Source organism: Diceros bicornis, chromosome 15 (genome assembly GCF_020826845.1).
Source record: "Diceros bicornis minor isolate mBicDic1 chromosome 15, mDicBic1.mat.cur, whole genome shotgun sequence".
NCBI classification, from domain to species: domain Eukaryota; kingdom Metazoa; phylum Chordata; class Mammalia; order Perissodactyla; family Rhinocerotidae; genus Diceros; species Diceros bicornis.
Genome location: NC_080754.1, coordinates 31,414,098 through 31,432,814, shown reverse-complemented (window position 1 = coordinate 31,432,814; position 18,717 = coordinate 31,414,098). Strand labels below are relative to the sequence as shown.

At 38.5% G+C, this 18,717-nt stretch overlaps 1 protein-coding gene across 4 annotated transcripts in view; it reads left to right on the top strand.

Moving 5' to 3' along the window:
- Positions 1 to 6,162, top strand: part of OPA1 (OPA1 mitochondrial dynamin like GTPase) — an 87,670-nt gene extending 81,508 nt beyond the window's left edge. For all 4 annotated transcript variants that reach the window (XM_058556100.1, XM_058556105.1, XM_058556101.1 and 1 more), the window contains 2 exons: positions 3,448 to 3,522; positions 5,704 to 6,162. In XM_058556100.1, the coding sequence (XP_058412083.1) occupies positions 3,448 to 3,512 (65 nt within the window). In that variant the 3' untranslated portion in view covers positions 3,513 to 3,522; positions 5,704 to 6,162. The remainder of the gene's footprint in view (positions 1 to 3,447; positions 3,523 to 5,703) is intronic.
- Positions 6,163 to 18,717: the final 12,555 nt, after the last annotated feature.

Here is an 18,717-nt window from a genome sequence, read left to right as displayed (position 1 = left end):
CAGAGTTTCTCCGAATGTCTATAGATCTAGTCTCTTCAAGAGGTGACAATACTCATCAGAGGATGATAGTATATTTTACGTTTTTAGTCATTCCTATACACAGAACTTCTTAGGAGGTGCTTATTAACTATTCCATTCCCTAATTTTTACCAAAATATGTCTTATTTCACATAAAAAGTAAAACTTCTAACAAATGCATGTGAAATCATAGCATTTGTTTTGTTACATTTAGAGTCTGCATAGGGTAGCAGATCTCGCATGTGTTTCTGAATCAGAGGAACGTGGACATGGCTAACTCTCCAGGCTCAGTGTCCTCCTCTGGCAGTGAGACCTGCAGGGTTGTATGAGGACCAAATGTAATGTGGGATTTGAAATCAGTGGAAACATAGTAGACACTTCACAGACTTAGAATGAGGTAGGGAGTAAGCAGGGAATGTTTCTCAAAGACAGGATATCATCTGTGTCCCCGTATCACTCCATTAAGTGCATTGTATCCGTGAAGGAACCAAGAAAGAAATGCATTTTTTAATTTAGTGTTAAAAGGATACATTTATCACAGTTATTCTATTTTAACGTTTACCTCCATCCTCCCCTCCCTTTCTCCCTACCCCCGTTACTTCCTAGAACCTTATTTAAACGCCGTTTGAGTCATTCCTGAGGTTTCAGGGTATGGTGGTTTAGTGTCCTGATATTCTAATTGTAAAATATTTTATAAAAACAGCTTTTTTAAGAGAAATTTGGTAATTCTTTATCCTGTGGTTTTCATATTCAAGTTAATTAAATAGTCCTTTTACTTTCATTTAGAAAAAATATTGCTTATCTCTAATTGTAGAAGAATTTGAATTTGATTCAGACTCCACAGTTAGACACCTGCATCGGAGTGGCTCTTGGTCTCTTTCAATACAAATAGATCTTGCTCTGAGCAGTCTCTTGTGAGTGAGGCTACTGTACCACCCACTCACAGATAGTCTGTCCAGCTGAGGATGGAGGTCATTGACGGGGCAAAAGGATGGATAGAGCTGGCCCTGCAGCTGCCTGATTGTGCTCAGATCATGGAGCAAATAGAATAGAGTTCCTCTCTTCATACAGTACAGCTTTCCCAAGTAGAAATAATTTCTCAGTGAAATGTTCAGAGGAGCTGCTGAGGCTCTAAACACGTGTTAGATTTCCACATGTTTTAACTGTCTAAGCTAGATGATTTTTTAAAGACCCCATCCATTTCCAAAATTCTATGAGATAATTTAGAAAACTCTTTTTTTCTCCTACCGCCCCCCACCCCTTAACCATCTTCACCTGATGAACTGCACTCTGTGGAACTCTCTAAGTATTCATTGAGGCAAATAGGTGAAGCTGTTCCTAAGCAACTAGATGAATTAATTTTAAAAGTAAGAATATGGCCTTATTTTGAGCAAGGAAGTATGTTTACTAGTTTGACTGCTGGCTAAAAAATAGTACAGACTACCAAAAAGTACAGACTAAACTTCCAAGAGTTGGGTTGGGATTATTTTTTCTAGTTTCTCTGGTTTAATTTTATATATAAGAAGTTAATGCTGCCTTTGCAATAACTATTATCATATTTCCTCAGTAAATAGTTTGATTAAAACAATAGGGGGTTTTTTCCTACAGATTTTGTTAGTCTCAGTCTAATACCAAGAATTAGAAGTGTTAAATTACTGGAAAAAGTATATGAAGACGTTATGTTCTTTATATGCAACCATGGTAGGCTTTGTTGAGTTCCTGCAAGGCTAATATGAGTTCGTAAAAAGGACAAATCTCCCTTTTATTGGCTGCTCATCATAAATGCTGTCTCACTGGTAAAAAGGGATACTTATATCTTCAATTGCAGATTATTTACTTTTAAATGTAAAATATAAATGTTAAAGGGGCCAGACTCATGGCCGAGTGCGTGCACTCCACTTCGGCGGCCCAGGTTTGCGGGTTCAGAACCCGGACATGGTCCTACTCCACTCATCAGCCATGCTGTAGAGGCATCCCACATACAGAATAGAGGAGGATTGGCATGGATGTTAGCTCAGGGCTGATCTTCCTCAACCAAAAAAAGAGGAAGATTGGCAACGGATGTTAGCTCAGGGCGAATCTTCCTCACCAAACAGAAAAAAAAAGATATAAATATTGAATATTAATGCATCTTAGATGATTTTTCTATAGATAGAAAGAATGCGTGGCAGTTTTGCCTCTGGGTCACTAGCTTTGAACCAGTTGCTTCAATTGATAATTAAATTGTTAAATTGTGTTAAAGGACAAAAATATTTGTTGCTATGCCTACTATAACCTGTATTTTAAAATAGGATTTACATGATTAAGTTAGCAGTGAAGTAGAATAAATCACAACTTTTCCGTTTCTAATATTAGGAGATTGACATGTACCGTGAATAGTTTACATTTGTGAAGGAAATCTTTACATTTCAGAGAGAAATTATAGATTTTATTTTCAAGTCTATGAACATGAACATTTGAAATCAAATAAAATAATGTAAATCTGTCTTTAGTGGCTCTGGTGTTTTTAAACTTTCCTTTCCTCATTCATAGCTAGAAAAGTACATTTTTGCATGTATTTTTAACATGTTATTGCCCTTTTCATGTTTGTTGCAAATATTTCCTGCACTTCCTTTCATCTTTTTTTTTTTTTTTTTGGTGAGGAAGATTGGCCCTGAGCTAACATCTGTTGCCAATCTGCCTCTTTTTGCTTGAGGAAGACTGTTACTGAGCTAACATCTGTGCCAGTCTTCTTCTATTTTGTACGTGGGACACTGTAACAGCATGGCTTGATGAGCAGTGTGTAGGTCTGCACCTGGGATCCGAACCTGCGAACCCTGGGCCACTGAAGTGGAGCATGTGAGCTTAACCACTACACCACCAGGCCAGCTCTCTTTCGCCTTTTAATTTTAGGACATTTTTACGTATAAAGTGTACATTTTAATATGGTCATATTGGTCGAACTTTTCCTTTGTAACTCTTTCCATTACTTTATACCTAGAAAGTCATTTCTTAGTCTAAAGCCAGTTAAATACTCACCTGCATTCTCTTTCAATTTTTAAAAATGGTTTTATTAGTTTATATGTTCTTCTGTTCTAAATGTTGCAAACTGTGAGTCCTCGGTTGGACACCAGAGAATCTGAGAACTCCTTAAAATTCTATACAGAATTGTACGTGCATCTATACATACATTTTTCTGTGTAAGATTCCATCACTTTTATTAGCTTCTCAAAGGGATCTGTCATAAACCCTACCTGCTTCCCTTTTCCAAAACAGTTGTTAAGAGCTGCTACTACAGTCCGTTTGAACTTTATTTGCATATAAGGTGGTGTGTGGTGCTAAGGTAATTTTTTCCCCTTTTCCCAAATAGTTAAAGTATCCCAGACCATTTATTGAATAATTATCTCCTACAATTTATGATGCCAATTTATCATCTTTTTATCTCTATAGAGAAAGTTAGAGAAATTCAAGAAAAACTTGATGCTTTTATTGAAGCTCTTCATCAGGAGAAATAAACTGTAATAAGTAAGTAAAAGTCCTTTTACTGCACTAGTACTAACTAAATGCAAAATTTATATTTTAAACTTACTTTAATAGTTTATCATTCTACTTAACTATATCTTGCCCACTGCTTAATAATTTTAATGTAACCAAATAATTTTAATGGCAGGAATCTCTGAAACTATATTCTAAATTTCATATCTATAACGTTCCTTTGAATAACTTGATTGCCTTCTGGCTGAACTAAAAATATCCTCTAGAACTCATTTTGAACAGAACAAAGGTGAACCAAGCTAAGATATTTCATAATATGCAGGTGGCTCATAAATTTTCTGCACGTAAAGAATTGAACTGTAGCTCTCATTATTTTATTCCTCATTATTCGTATTCGATGGATAATTATGTGTATATTACCTGGCAAAACTTTTTATTTGGCTTGACTAAAAATTTCAATAATTGTTCTTAATCTTATTCTCTTATGTTTAAAAATATTTAGATATACCTTTTTCCTGTTTAAAGTAACTTAGCCTTAGAATTTAGTACTCTTCTGGATGTGTGTACTTTCTTGTATGATTCTATAGTTTGGCATTATGAGCATGTTCCCAATAAAATATGGTATTTTTAAAGACTTCCCTTAGTAGCATAGTTAATTGTTAATTATCACTGAAGAATTATAATTAGTAAGTCTTTTGCTTTTAGTAAAGAAGTTGAGAGAAGGAAAATGCTATAATTAAGACATTATCATTTATTTAAAATATTTAATTAATCATTGTATCTGTGAGCTTTACCCTTTAGTTTGCCTGCAACACAGTCAGAACTGGAAGGAGTAGAAATGTGCAAGATTCCCTCCCTGTGCACTCCATTCGGAAAAGGCTCTTAAACCAAACTGCCTGCCTTCCTCTACTGTAAGGGCAATATATCTGAGAGAGCAAGCTGGAAAGGGAAGCACAGCTCAGACCCACACCGTTCAGAACACTGCACCAGCAATGACTGAGAGAGGAAGGAGTTAGAAAGCTTTAGAGTAATGCTTTGTTACTTTGTTTTGTTTGTCTCTTTCATAAGTTAAGACATGTACAGATATATACAAAAATATGTCTGGAAAGTAAATATCAATAGTCTTTAACACATGCCAAAAATAGTGCCAGTGTTAAGTGTCTATGTTGGTAAATGTTTTTTACAACATCAGAAAATTTTCTTTTAAAACCGTGAAGTGTTATGATATCTTCCTTGTCAACATAATTACTACGTTAATGTTAGTGATGCACGTTTTGAGAACCTTCTGGACATGGAGATTCTCTTCTTCAGCACCAGAGTTCACTTGATATTTTTGTGGGGTTTTTTTGTTTGTTTATTTACAAATGTGGTTTTAGGGGGGATAAAATTCATGCAAGTCACAGAAACCCCATTAAAATTATAAACTACATTTCTGTCTTTTTAATGAAATGAGGAAGCCCAAAGCCAGACCATGCTTTACGTGATATTGAGTGTCACTCCCCAAAGCTGGTCAGTGTAACATCTAGAGTTACCGTTGCTGCTGGGACATGCTTTTCCTGCCGGAGTGGCTGTCCCATGTGCAGGCCAGGGCAGTCCTAAGAGGCAGGATGTGCTATTTGTGTACAGGGAATCCCTTGCAACTTGCTTTCTTCCCTACCTGTCTAGTCTCTGAGGCCCTTCCTAACCGTTGGGATTTATGACTCTGAACTGTTACAGATATCTGTGAACTGGTCAGGTGATCTATTTTGTACCCTCCAAATCCACTTAAAAGAATAAATCTGCCAAAATGGTAGCCTTGCTTCATTCTGACCATCTTATGAAAGTTACCGAGCATCTTAAGGAATAGTTTCTCAATGATGGTTTTAACATGTGTGGAGTTCCTCAGCCTGATAGTTTTAAGTAACTAATTCTGATACTTGCTGAAGATGTTTATGTCCAACACAGCCGTACACAGATTCCTTCTACTGATCGATTTTAATATAGTATGCTTTTAACTTTCTATAGGAAATGAATTTTAGCATTTTTTGATTCATACGTTGTGTTTGATAAAATTATGTTGTTATGGTAGGTGATATTTTAAATTTAATAAAACTAACAAAGTCAGGCAGTTAAGCTTCAGAATTTTTATAATCCTGCAGTAATAAAGTTTACTTAGAAATTTTGCATTTGTCTCCCCAGACCTAAATTTATCAACTGTGTTTATTTTTACAGAATCCTACTGATAATGTAATCACCTCTACATCACATCTGAAGAAGGAGACCTCCAAAGTCTTTTGTCCTGCCTTTTTTTCTTCTGCTATTCCACCTTTATAAACATAAAATAAAGTCATGGAATAAAAATAATTTACGTGTGTTAGAGGCACTTTAACCATCAGCTGCCTTTTGAATGGCAGAGCAGAGGAAATGGCGTTAACATCCTGTTACCTTGCATTGAAGTGACAAATTGGGATAATGTAAGTGCTATGGCCATTAGGTCCAGTCCTTGAAGATAAGAAACCTGCTCTCCTGCTTGTTGTCTCGTTTGTGGTGGCACTAGTTCAACTAATACATTAGCTCATATTACTTGATGTCACTTTCTTTTCCAGAAGAAGAATGCTAGGTGTTTTGAAATAAAACTTACAGCAGTGTTCTAAAAGCTATCAATTGTATATAAAATGATGGTAACCCGCTGAGTTGTTGTCTGTATCTGTAATGTTCTGTATCCAAAAACTATTTGGCCATGATAATTCAGTTTATATTCATCATGTGAAAGAAAACAGTTAACAGAAGAACCCCTGAAACAGGTTAATTTGGATTTCAATTCTGTGTACAGTGAGAGAGATTTCAGCCCCTCGTTGACAGCTTAGAGAGTTGCCTTAGAAGCTGAGTCGGCAGCAGTTTACCTATCTGATTCGGTTGATGTTTTGTACACTCTGTAACTATTTGAAACTCATTCATTTTGGATGTTGTATACTTGAGCTAGGCTTTCTGCTAACAGTGTTTTTTTACCTGTTGACGGAGCTATTGGATTGTGACACAGGATAGGCAAGATTAAGAATAATCAATTGACTAATTTCATTTAGACTGTTGTCAAACATTTCAACTAGGCATCAGGAAAAGGCTTTTCTTAATAGGCTGTATTTTAAGTAGAAATTATTTCACCAGTGTTGACCATCCCCCATCTTAGCTGAACGTTTAAAGAAAAATATAAAGTTTAATTCATTGCAGTTCAATTACAATAATAACCTCACAGCACTTTCATGTGTTTTGTATAAATTTTTTTTATTGGCTAAAAGACTTTCAAGCAAAGAGATATGCCATTTTTGACTTAAACTGTCTTTCTCATTTAACTCTGCTCTTTGCTGCCATTTTATTAAGTCTTTATGATTCTAATAAAAATGCCCATTGTGTGACAGTTTTTATTTTACAGTTTACTTAATTTTACAGTTTTCTTGGAATTATGTTTTGTCAACAGTTCCCTTACTACCCTTTTTTTAATACATTTCATTGAGATCTCTGTCAAGATCTGCCACTTAATATGCAATGTTGAAGGATATCACAGAATATTTCAGAATTGAGAATCAGTAAATGTTTGTTTTATACTATTTGATAAGAAAAGTAGATCCAGTTTTACGCAGCTAGTAGCAGTGTACGCTGTTATTTGGTAGGTGAGCAGTCAAGAACACTCCCCGTGTCTTTCAGATCTAGGGATAGTGGATGGACAGAAAGGGAGTAGAGCTCCTCAGTGTTCTGCACACAGATTAGATGACCTCACTGGTTAACTCCCTCTAACCAGTGCTGGCCAGTAGGTAACTCCGTCACTGAAGCAGACATCATGCAATTAGTAATTAACATTTTTGCACTTGTAAAACACAACCACTTTACAACTACAAATCTATTTCTAAAGAAAAAAGGGAGTAGGACCATATTTATTTCTGTGAGCTATAGATAGGAAAAAATGGCCTCAGCTGTATTTCTACAAATTTCTCCCAAGCAAAAGGCTGATGTTAAGTTAGTACTTTTATCACATCCCTTTGTATAAATTTAAGAAAGGGGGTTGGGGTGTCTTCATTTCTTTGAGATCAATGTTTATAATTTAAGTATATAAATAGATGATAAAAATTAATATTATTAAAAGTCCCATGTAAGAGTCCAGACATTCCCCCATCCTCCTCAGTTATATGACTTCTTTCATGGATTATGTATTTTTTTCCTTTTTAGCTGATCCCATACTAAGCATGCCTTTTTTTTTGAAAGCTACATATTTATTAAATGCAGATGTCATTAAAAGAAAAAATAAAATTCAGATTCTCAACAGTAAACCCTGTGTGTTGTGTCTGTAGTTCAAAAATTGCAAATGATTCAAATTTAAACAAATCACTTCAGATACTCAGTGTACAGAAGTTAAATTCTAACTAGACCAGGAAACATTTGTTTTCCTTGTCAGAATTTGCAAAGAATAGAGTGAACAAAGCTCTGTATGGGAGACTGAACAGTTGTAAATAGATTATATCTAAAACTTACTTGGTCAGGGTATCAATTTAGAAAGTATCTGTAGGCAACGCACGATGGGACAGAAGCGGTTCTCACTGCTTCACGGTTGAGCCGACTGAGCTGTAGTTACAGGTGGAGCAGTCAGCCTTTCTTACTAGCTTAGTTATATTCTCTCCTCTTTGTATTATTCCCCATTTCTCAGATTACTCCAACAGACTCCTTCCCACAAATAATTCAGCCTCCAAATGCAAATGAATCGTGTACAAATGAGTAGGGAACATTCTAGATTGTGGTGCTTCCTAACCTTATAATGTGGGAATTTTACATATGATGTTAAGATTCAGAGTGGAGGTTTAAGAGATAAATTCCTTAACTAGTTAATAAATTTATGTTTATTTTAGATGTATTTTTTTTCGAAAAGAAATATGGTATTTTAGCTTTCCAATAAAGGGGATCAAAGTAATGCTTTTTGTCTCAGTTCTCTAAGCTGGTATGTGCTATAGTTTTAGGTGCTTTAGCAATATGGAAATGTGCTTGCAAATCTGCTTACCTTTTGAACAATCATGGCTATGTGTTTAAATATTTAAAACTTTGCTTTTACTTGTACACGGTAAATGAACTTTGTATTATTTTTAGAAACCTTCACACTACATGTAGATGTGATTACAACTTACATTTTGCCTGTGCTTGATCTAAGGTCATTTGTGTAGATGAGTAATTAAAGATATTTAAATCATGTTATAAATCTATATTGGAGAGCATCTTTTAAGTTTTCTCTGTTTTAATGAGGGAGAGAGAGAGAGACCTGAGCATAATTCGACCCCACAGTATAACCAGATTCGTGGTCTAATAAGCCTCTTAATGTGGCTCTTCTCTGCATCCTTGCTTTTCCACGTGCCTCCCATTTCACAGTTATAATCCATGGTCAAACAATGCTTTTTTTCATGTCTTCATACTTGTCAAAACATTTTGGTATTTTCTTTGGTAAAATATACAAAAAATGTTTAATTGCATTTTGCTGCCATGGCCATTGTTTTCGTTGATGATGCTGACATATTCAGTCATACATGAGGCTTACTAAAAAGTCATACGTAAGTCTTAGAACTAGGAGAAACCTTAAAAATCACTTAGTTCCCTCTACCAACTGATTATGAATTCCCGTTACTCGCGTTTTTATTCCTCCCAGAACTTTGCTCATACGGGATGCTCATTAAATATTTGTCGATCATTAAACATGTAAAATAAGGCAGAGGATTCATATAGTTGGCTAAGTCAAGCAGGAAAAGACTCAAAGTCATAAGTGCTTCACTAAGTAGTACATGAAAGCTGGAGTAAGGTATATTTCTGGTGAATAAATGTCAAGAGACAGTCTTCGAGTTCCTTTAGAAGGTTTGTAGGGAAGAACATGTTTCAGTCATATTCACATTTTTTCACTTATCAGAGCTAACAGACCAGTCCTAGTGTGAGGCCTGAAAAGTAGTTGTATTTTAAATTAAGTTTTCATCCTTTGTGCAATTCAAGTTCAAAATCTTCATGTATCAAAACAGTTTGAAGAGTTTACTTCCTAAAGATTTAATAGAGTATCTGTTTTCTTCTAACACTTCCAATTAAAGAATTAATATCTCTTTCAAAGTGAGGTAGCTACCATGTGCTTGTAAATAATACAGATGTATTATTTAATTATATTAAAAAATGCGTTTTATAATAAGCATACCCAATTTGTGATAACTAAGCCAGTCATATTTTCTGCATGTATTAGACTAAGTTGATAGATGTAGCAAACTTGAGTTAAGACAAGTACTACAAAAATTGTCCAAGATTAAAAAGCAGGAGAGTATCAGGAAAGTTTAAACGTTGAGTGCTCTTTAGCCTGAAGAAGACACTTTTATAAAGTAAGGGTAAAAAAAACATACATCATAAGGTATTGGATTAAATATGTATCTTGAAATGACAGAGTTGAGTTACTAGCTTGAAAATTGAGAGCATATATGATCGCTCTCTGAAAGACTTCTTGTCAGGTTCACATTCTGTGGGACCAGTGTTAAGGTTCATTTGGGGTCAAGTCACTGACAGCAAGGTAACTGCAACTTTTAAATGTTTTTAAATCAGATTTTCACTCTTTGTGATAAATAATTATTATTTGTTTTTTTATTTGCTTAACACAGGTGTAGCCTGGTTCCTATCCAAGTATTAGAAAATTCAAAAAGTTGTTTTTTTAAGAAACAGTAGGCCAGAGGCCTCACTGAAGACCCAGTCACCACGCGTGACGCTGCCAGCAGCCCCCCACACGAGGCATGTCTTATGGCTGTCTTAAATTACAAGTTACAGTCCTTAATGTTCTAAGCTGAATGTCCATTCTGCTTACTCTTGGAGTCACTAAATCACATAGCAACAACATGGCAAGTAGAATTTTATCCGCTTGTCAGAAAATATAGTCATGGTTTACATGATCTAACACTTGCCGAAAGCTTTGAGACCTCTAACATTTGTGGGAAAGTATGTAGGGAATAGGTGAACTCCATCTTCTTGCTTTGCTAAAATTTATCTGGGAATTAGGCCAGATCATCAAAAAGCTATACTGCCTGGACTACTTACCTTTACCTACCTCTTAATATATCATGCTGTGGGCTCTCACAGACAAATACTATATGATACACCTATTTGAAGAAAATGCACAGTATCTTTTGCAGAAGTAAAACCTAATAACATGTCTGTTATCACTTAAATTCATTAAAGTAAGGATTACTAGATACTTCAGTGCCAGCGAAGTTTGCTGCTCCAGACAAATGTATATGCTGCTTTCCCTCTGTCAAAGAGAACTCAAGACCTTACCTATTTCTTTGCTTCAGCTGCTAGGAAATGCTGAAATTAATTTACCTCTTAGGGAATGAACTATCCATTTTTCTGCTCCCTTAGTTTGTGTTGCATTTTTGTTTTTAACTTCCCTTTTCCATACATCGTAACACAGTAGTAGTCATGCATCATTAACAGAATGCAACGCTTACTACTTCTCCATTAAGAAATGTATTTGTCTAGAGGGCTTAAGTTGAAAGTTCTCACAACTTGCAGTCCGTGATGCTCCAGGTGGTACACAGCCAATCCCCTTGTATGCCAAATGTATATAATTTTTTTCTACAATCAATTTATATACAGTAAAAACCAGAAGTCACCTTACCTATGCCTTAGGAACATAGCACGACCCAGTGGCAATAGTGAATCCTCCTCCCCGCTGCTCTGAGCAACACGAGCAGGAGGAGGAGGTGCCTGATGTGTGTTGGGAGGAAAGGTGCAGAGAGGTGCCTCAGTCTGCAGCCATTCCAGGGATGGTAACACACCCTCCTAAGGGGCCATTATAAAGATCTTAGCAGGACTCAGAACACAACAAAGAACTGTACTGTCACTCGCCATTAGCATTTTGGGATCCATCTAGAAACACCTCTGAAGCCTTTTTAATTGTCAGTATCTTACCGAGGATTGATCCCATGAAATGTTTTTGGTTTTCCTTTTGAATTTTGAAGTTAAGAACTTGAATCTAGAGCAAAGGAACCAGTGTTCTTGTGTTTTGCATCCATTCTCACTGGTGGTATTTCCATTTTATAGATGAGGAAATAGGCTCAGAGAGGTTTTAAGTAATCACCCAGGGTCATATTAGTAGCAAAGTCTAAATTTGAAAACAAGTCTGGTTACAAGCCTATGCACTTTCCAAAATATGCTCGCTCTCAAAGGTACTTTTAGAAAAACGAAGTTATTTATGAAATTAGGAGTACATTAGGACCCTGATAAACCTAGAAAGTGCAAAATGAGCTAACTTTACAGAAATGGCCCAGAATAGGTTTTCCCTAACTACATGAGGCAGTTGTTGCATCACAACAATGGAAATATTGTAGCCACGGACCCATTTAGAGTCAGTTCGAACAGACCCCATCTCTTATCAACAAAGTGATCAAGGATTGTCTTTCAAAAAATCTGCAAAATCACGTAGCCAAAATAAAAGAAGAAATCGTGACCTGAAGTGACCACGGAACCAAAGATCTTCCTTTCCATGGAACCCAAGGACTGGGACACGACCAGAACTTGAAAGTCCGCCTCTTATCAGAAGCGAGGGGTCCCTCATTCAGGAAGATCTGGTGTTAAAATTCCTTCCCCACCTCATCAAAGATGTCTAGAACCCTATCATAAACGTTTAGAACCTCATCACAAATGTTTAGAACCCTGTCATAAATGTTTAAAACCTTACCCTAAATGTTTGAAGAGCACCAATTGAAACCTGTCCCACTGGCATTTCTGCATTCTAGCCTGTTCTTCCTAACCTTTTAAATTTTGCTCCAAATCCTAAATTGGGGAGACAGAGCTGAGGGCACACGCCCCCTTTCTCCCTGCAGATCTATCTCACAGAATAAAGCTGATTTCTCCCCCAAAAGCTGATGCCATAATTAATTGGTTTTTATTTACACACATCGGCAAGAGAACCCGAATTTTGTGTGGTAACCATATCAGCAGAGATGTGTGGTTCGCTGTGGGGCCCTGGGGGACAAGGCACTATTGAGATACAGGGGGCTCTAGTCTCATGTCTACCCTAGACCTTAAGTTTTAGGAATAATGAGTACTTTGCAATTTCTCCTCAACATATTAATCATTTTCCCATCTTACCTATGCAGATTCACTAAATCTTTTTGAGTTAGCCCAACTATTAAGATAAAGAATTATTTTTACTCCAGTTTTTAAAACCTTGATTGAATATATTATTTTCCCAAATTTTGACTGCCTTTTTATTTCTAATAAATTTAACATTTGAAAGGAAAACTATTGGTTATTATAGTTATTAGCTATTAAGAATTTTGACTACATTTATTTTCAAGAATGTCATATATATTCTTTATTTAATTTTCTTGCCCTTAGAGTTCCTAGTTCCTCAAGACTATTAGAATGGAGTGAGATGCTTTCCTGCCAACAGTCTCGTGAGTTTATCTTTTCATGTATCAGAACATCCCTCATATGAATGCTTAATTGAACATCCCTGCCCTTTACTGCGTCTACCATATGGGAGGCTCTCAGCGCTAGCACAAAGCCACTCCCACTTTCATACATTCAGATTTCTCTTTTTAAATACCTGAAACATTGACGTTCCTGCTAATTATACTAATTGCTAGAGTCATTGCTGAATCGGGATTGTGGGATTGTAGTTCCATTCAAGTCAAAAGTACTGTGTTTTGTCCCCATATCGGTCGATGGGGCATTTGGATCTCATTCTCCCCACGGGGTGCCCCCGTTGGTGCGGTTCGCCAGCTGTGTACCCCATGATTGGCTGGGCTTTTGATGTGTAGATACTACAAGTTGGTCACAAACTTGTGTACAATGGGCCTGTTCTGGTTCATGTGAAAATCAACATCCTTTTTTGTGTTCCCGGGTGACAGGATGCTACAATACTATTAGCATTTGCAAAGAGTGTGCTCTGTCCGAGGGTGTAACCACAGATCGTGTGCTGCTCAGTTTGTGTTTCTCTATTATGTGAGAGACACAAAGAAGCTGAAGGCTGGCAAAGGCCTGTCAAATCTTGTAATGTAGCGCTCGACCCCCAAACTCCACTTGGCCTCTGTGCCTCTCTTGTTCCCGGTCCCACCCCTTGCTCTGAATGGGCTCTGAGGTAGGTAAATGAATTCAGAGGCCTGGTAGGCGGGGGATTCCTTTCTGACCTCATTCCTGTAACATTTGTTTGCAGGCTTGTAGGGGGAGAGGAGGACATTTTGGAATCCTTTGTGTCAAATAATTTTCTTGCAGGTTGGGGAGTTAATGGTAACTTTGTCTGAAGCCAGCGGAGCAGAAAGCCTCTGCGGTCAAGGCGTGGCATGCTCAACCCCTCAAAACTACAAGTTGGGAATGTGGAAATAGGGAAATTTCTAGAGCAGATGGATATGGGGCACATCTGCATGTTCAACATCTGGTAGTGGGAAGCGTAAATCTTCCCGTGTATAGATAAAATAGAGTAGTTCTCCCTTTAAAAAATATTTTCCTCTTTCTGAACTATCATGGCTTTTATACAGATGCCTACAGTTTGGATATCCTTTGTGCAACTACTTATATATGTTCTGAAATATTTTTCAGGCTTTCTACTACCTGGCTAGTATGGTGTGATTTCTAGGGGAGTTATATCAGTTTTTTACCCTTAGATTTGCTTTGTTTCTCTAGAAAGTGATTTTAGAACAATGATAGCTCTTGTTTTGCAAAAAAGAAGAAAAGAGGCCCAGAGAGAAGAAGCAACTTGTTTGATTAGTGGTAGAGCCAGAACTCACGTCTCCTGACTCCCAGGCAAGTACTGTTTCTGTTCCGTGAAGATTTAAATCAGGGGCCACAAATTCAATGCCTCTGAAGCCAGGCATTTTGTAAAAAGACCTAGAGGATCTGGATATTCACATGAAACCTTCCTACTTTTAAATGTTAGCTGCTAATTCTAAAAATATTAGGGGCCAGCCCCGTGGCCTAGTGGTTAAGTTTGGCGCACTCTGCGTCAGTGGCCCAGATTCAGCTCCCAGGCACGGACCTACACCACTCATCTCCAGCCATGCTGTGGCAGCGACCCACATACAAAATATAGGAAGATGGGCACAGATGTTAGCTCAGGGCAAATCTTCCTCAAGCTGAAAGAGGCAGATTAGCAACAGATGTTAGCTCAGAGCGAATCTTCCTCAGAAAAAAAAAAATACTAAATAGTGTGTGAGTCAGACAGAAACATCTACAGCCAGCTTGCTGCCCACCCACGGGTCACCATTTGAAACCTCTGATTTAAACTGCAACTTTCTTTTCCCCCCTGGCCGCAATGGATTTGAGAGACAGTACTACCAAGGGCTTCTGAAAATATCATGATTTCTGGTCATCCTTAGAGATGCATAGGTTTTTAGCTTCATTTGGCTGCATAGAGCTTTAGCTTCATTTATGATGAGGTGGACTGAAGGGAAAATCTCATTGATTAAATGCCAGCCTTATTCCAGGCCCTTTAAATATATTACCTTACATATTCTGACAACTTGCTAAGGTAGGCATCATCACCATTTACCAGCAGGTCAGCTGAGCTCAGAGAGGCTGCCTGAACCTCCAAGTCTGGCTAGCTGGCGAAGCCTTTCTGGGATCCCACGTAGGTCTGACTGCAGAGCTTAGAAAAAGGGGTAGGTATTGAATGGGCTGGCAGGGGGCCTGCTAAAAGCCCCCTCCCCTTCCCAGCTCAACTATCCTGAGATGGCAGTTCTTTTTCATTTGTGAGCTGCCTGGCAAAAAAGTGTGTGTTCATTAAGAGCTAACTGTATGCACTATTTCCAGCACAATGGACAAGCCAGTGCTAAGAGAAAACTCTGATTGAAGATGCAGAGACTTATATAAAAGCCTTTTGGTCTAAACGTCAAACTTCTTCAGGTTCTGAAAGTCACACTGGTGAACTTCAGCAGGGAAGGATGGCACCTTGTCAATTTTACACATTTATGTAAATTCTGAATATTCAGAGCACCTTCTATTTTTAAGGTTTACTGAGGAAGAGGTAGCCCAGAATCTTAGGAATTATTCCGTGTTTGTTGCATAGCTTGAATAAAATTATCTCACTAACTAAAGGGTGCTTTATCATAAAGGAGGGTCAGTTGTCTGCTGTGTGTGTGTGTGTGTGTGTGTGTGTGTGTGTTTGTGTGTGTGTGTGCATCTTGGATTTGTAATAAAGAGTCATCTCTGGTTCCAGAAAAAGCAATCCTAGTTGGAGAAATTCTACCAGGAAAGAAAGTTGCTGCTGAGAAGGGAAAGGCAATGACCCGCACACATATACAGAGTTCAAACTCGTGTGTTTGTATCTTTGGAAGGTCGAAAGCAGAGCACACGACCTTGAAGCAAAAGAGATATGCTTCTGATCAGGCCCTGCCACCCAGAGGATAAGTGACCTTATTAGAGCCACTTCCTTCTCCGGACCAAGGGTGTGAAGGGATAGTGAGCTGGGTAGTCCCAAAGGTTTCTTCAGCCCAGATAGCCGATGAATTTCTGCCATTGATTAAACTCGGCATCTAAAGACCTTCTCCGGAAACCAAGTGAAAATGCCTCCTGGTCCAACTAAGTCAGGCAGACATTTTCCAGATTACATTCTCTTTTAAGTGAAAAGCGTTGTAATGTTTGCCTCCAAGCCAGGTACAAGGTGTTTCTCTCTTGAATCCTTCTAAATAACGATAGCTGACATTTATCGAGTGATTATGATGTGTCAGGCTCTGTTGTAAGCTCTTAACCTATAATGGATACTGTTAATTTCCACGACCCTGAGAGACAGGTACTGCTATTTTCCCCATTTTACAGGGGAAAAAAAATGGAACCTCTGAGTTGCTCAAGTTATCAGAGTTTGCTTAGCTTCTAAATGGCAAAGCTAGGACTTCCACCCTGGAAATCTGGTTTCCGCTCTGTGCACGGAACGACCACACTATACTATCAATCGTTTCTCGACTACAAATGGCCTGCATTGCTCGGTAGGAATCACGAGGAAGAAATGACTGTTGGCGAGGGATAGCAGAGGTATTTGAAAGGTTGTGAGTTCAGAAGGCAGGCATTTGGGAGCTGTAGGTAAGAGAGTTCCTGTTTCCTCGGGAGTGTTTGCACGTAGAAGCAGCTTTGCTGGCTCATTGGCACACCTCAGCACACCCAAGTCCTTGGAAACCAGGCAGCCCTGTCCTGGGATACCCCTGACTGCCAAGGAGACAGCTCACATCCAGCAGCTCCTCTCTGCCAAGGGGAAAGGGCCTGAGCCTGGGTTAACCTGCACTGGAACAGGGAAGGGCAGAGAGCCGTAAAACCAAAGCAGGTTCTTAAAGAGGCTATAGATTGGCTGCCTGAGAGAGGGTGCGAGTTGTGAATACTTACGTTCATGGCAGAAAGGGATTGGCTTGTTATCTACTAATAGCCCGGCTACCAGGCCGTGCTTTATCTACCATGTGGGGATAAGGAAATTTGGATTTTTGGCATTTTAGAGTATTCAATATGGTTGCTTGCGTTAACTATTTTTATATTTTTCTAATTTGAAAGAGTTTTCCTTCATTCTCATTTTATGCCATCTCTCAAACTTACTGTGTTCTGAGTACTTTGGATATAGTTATCTAGAAATAAGGCACATGAATTTTTTAAATGTCTTTGAATCCCAGGATCTAGAAATAAATTGGTGTCTTCTGTAAACCCTATGTATCTGTAAACTATGCACTGTCTTTCCTTTCGTTCACAGCCAAGCTCCTTGAGAGAAATCATCCCCCATTCATTCTTCAGCTCACTCCAAGCTGGCATTTTCTTACCAGCTGCACTCCTCCCACTATGTCCTCGCTACCACCACCACTGCCTCTCGGCCAACTGCCCCTCACTAAGGCCACCAGTGCCCCCCATGCTGCTAATTCCCCCAAACACTTTTATGCTTATTTTGCTTGATCCCTTAAGGCCATTTAATACTTTGTGACATCTGTTCCCTTTCCCCCTCTCTCTCTCTGTGTCTCTCTCTTTCTGTAAACTCTTATTTCTTTGACTTCTATACTTTTGTGACACCACTTTCTCCTGGTTTTCCTTCTAATAACAAAACGGCTGCTGATTTTCAGTACTGTTTGCAGACCTTCCTCAACGCTGGCTTTTCCTGGAGCTCTCCCTCTGCCTCTCTTTTTCTCAGTCACACATTCTCTCCAGCTGGTCAACTCCCTGCCATGTCTGCTTGTGACTCTCAACTCTCTAGCTCCATCCTGTTCTTCTCTCCAGCCACCAAACCCCTATCTCCAACTATCCACTTGCATGTCCCACAGACACTTTACACTCAACCTGTCCAAAATGCAACCAACCCGTTCTCCATTAAACCTGTCCCTTCTATAGATTTCTCTATTTTGGTGATAGCTGCACAAGACAGACACCAAGGCATCTCCTTTTCCCAGGTCCAAGCAACAAATCCAATCACGAATTTCTGTAGTTTTTAATCTTAATATCTCTTGTACCCATCCTACTGTCTCTGCACACATCAGATGGTCCACGTGTCTCACCTCCATTATTGCCACATGCTTTCATTTTCATCTCTCTCCCATGCATCCTCCACACTCTTGTCAGAATGATGTATTTAAAATGCAAATGTGATCACTTGATTAAAACTATCTCCAGACAGCTTTCAAAATCAAGTTCAAAATCTTTAGCACATAGTTCATGATATGGGATCTGCTGATCTCTCTCACAGCGATTCCAGCCATCCCCCTCATCCCACATCCATAGCTAGAGCCATAGAACCTCCTGCTCTTTCACCCTGCCTTCCTACACACACTGTTCAGTCTGGAATGTTCTCCTTGCTCTGGTAACCATCATACACCCTTGGGGACCCTGATCCAGCACCACCTCCTCTAGGAAACTTCTGTGACCCCTTCCTTCCTCCCTTGTCTCCCGCTTGAGTGAGCTGCTTTCTCGTTAGCACCCCGAGCACATGCTTGTCCTAACACAGCATAGTGTTCTGGAATTGCTGACCTACTCAAGTGTTTCCTCATAAGAGAGAAAGATCTTTGAGGACAGGAACTGAAAGCTATATATCTTCATATCCCTAACACTTAGCACAACATCTGGCACACAACAAATGTTGAAAAACTATTTAAATGAGTAAAGTGTTCATGTCTATAAAACATAGTATATAGACATTGAGTTATGTACAAATGAATGTTTACTACTATCTATACATTTGCTTAGGTTTATATGCGTGTGTGTGTGTGATCTCTTTTCTCATTTGCTGCCTGA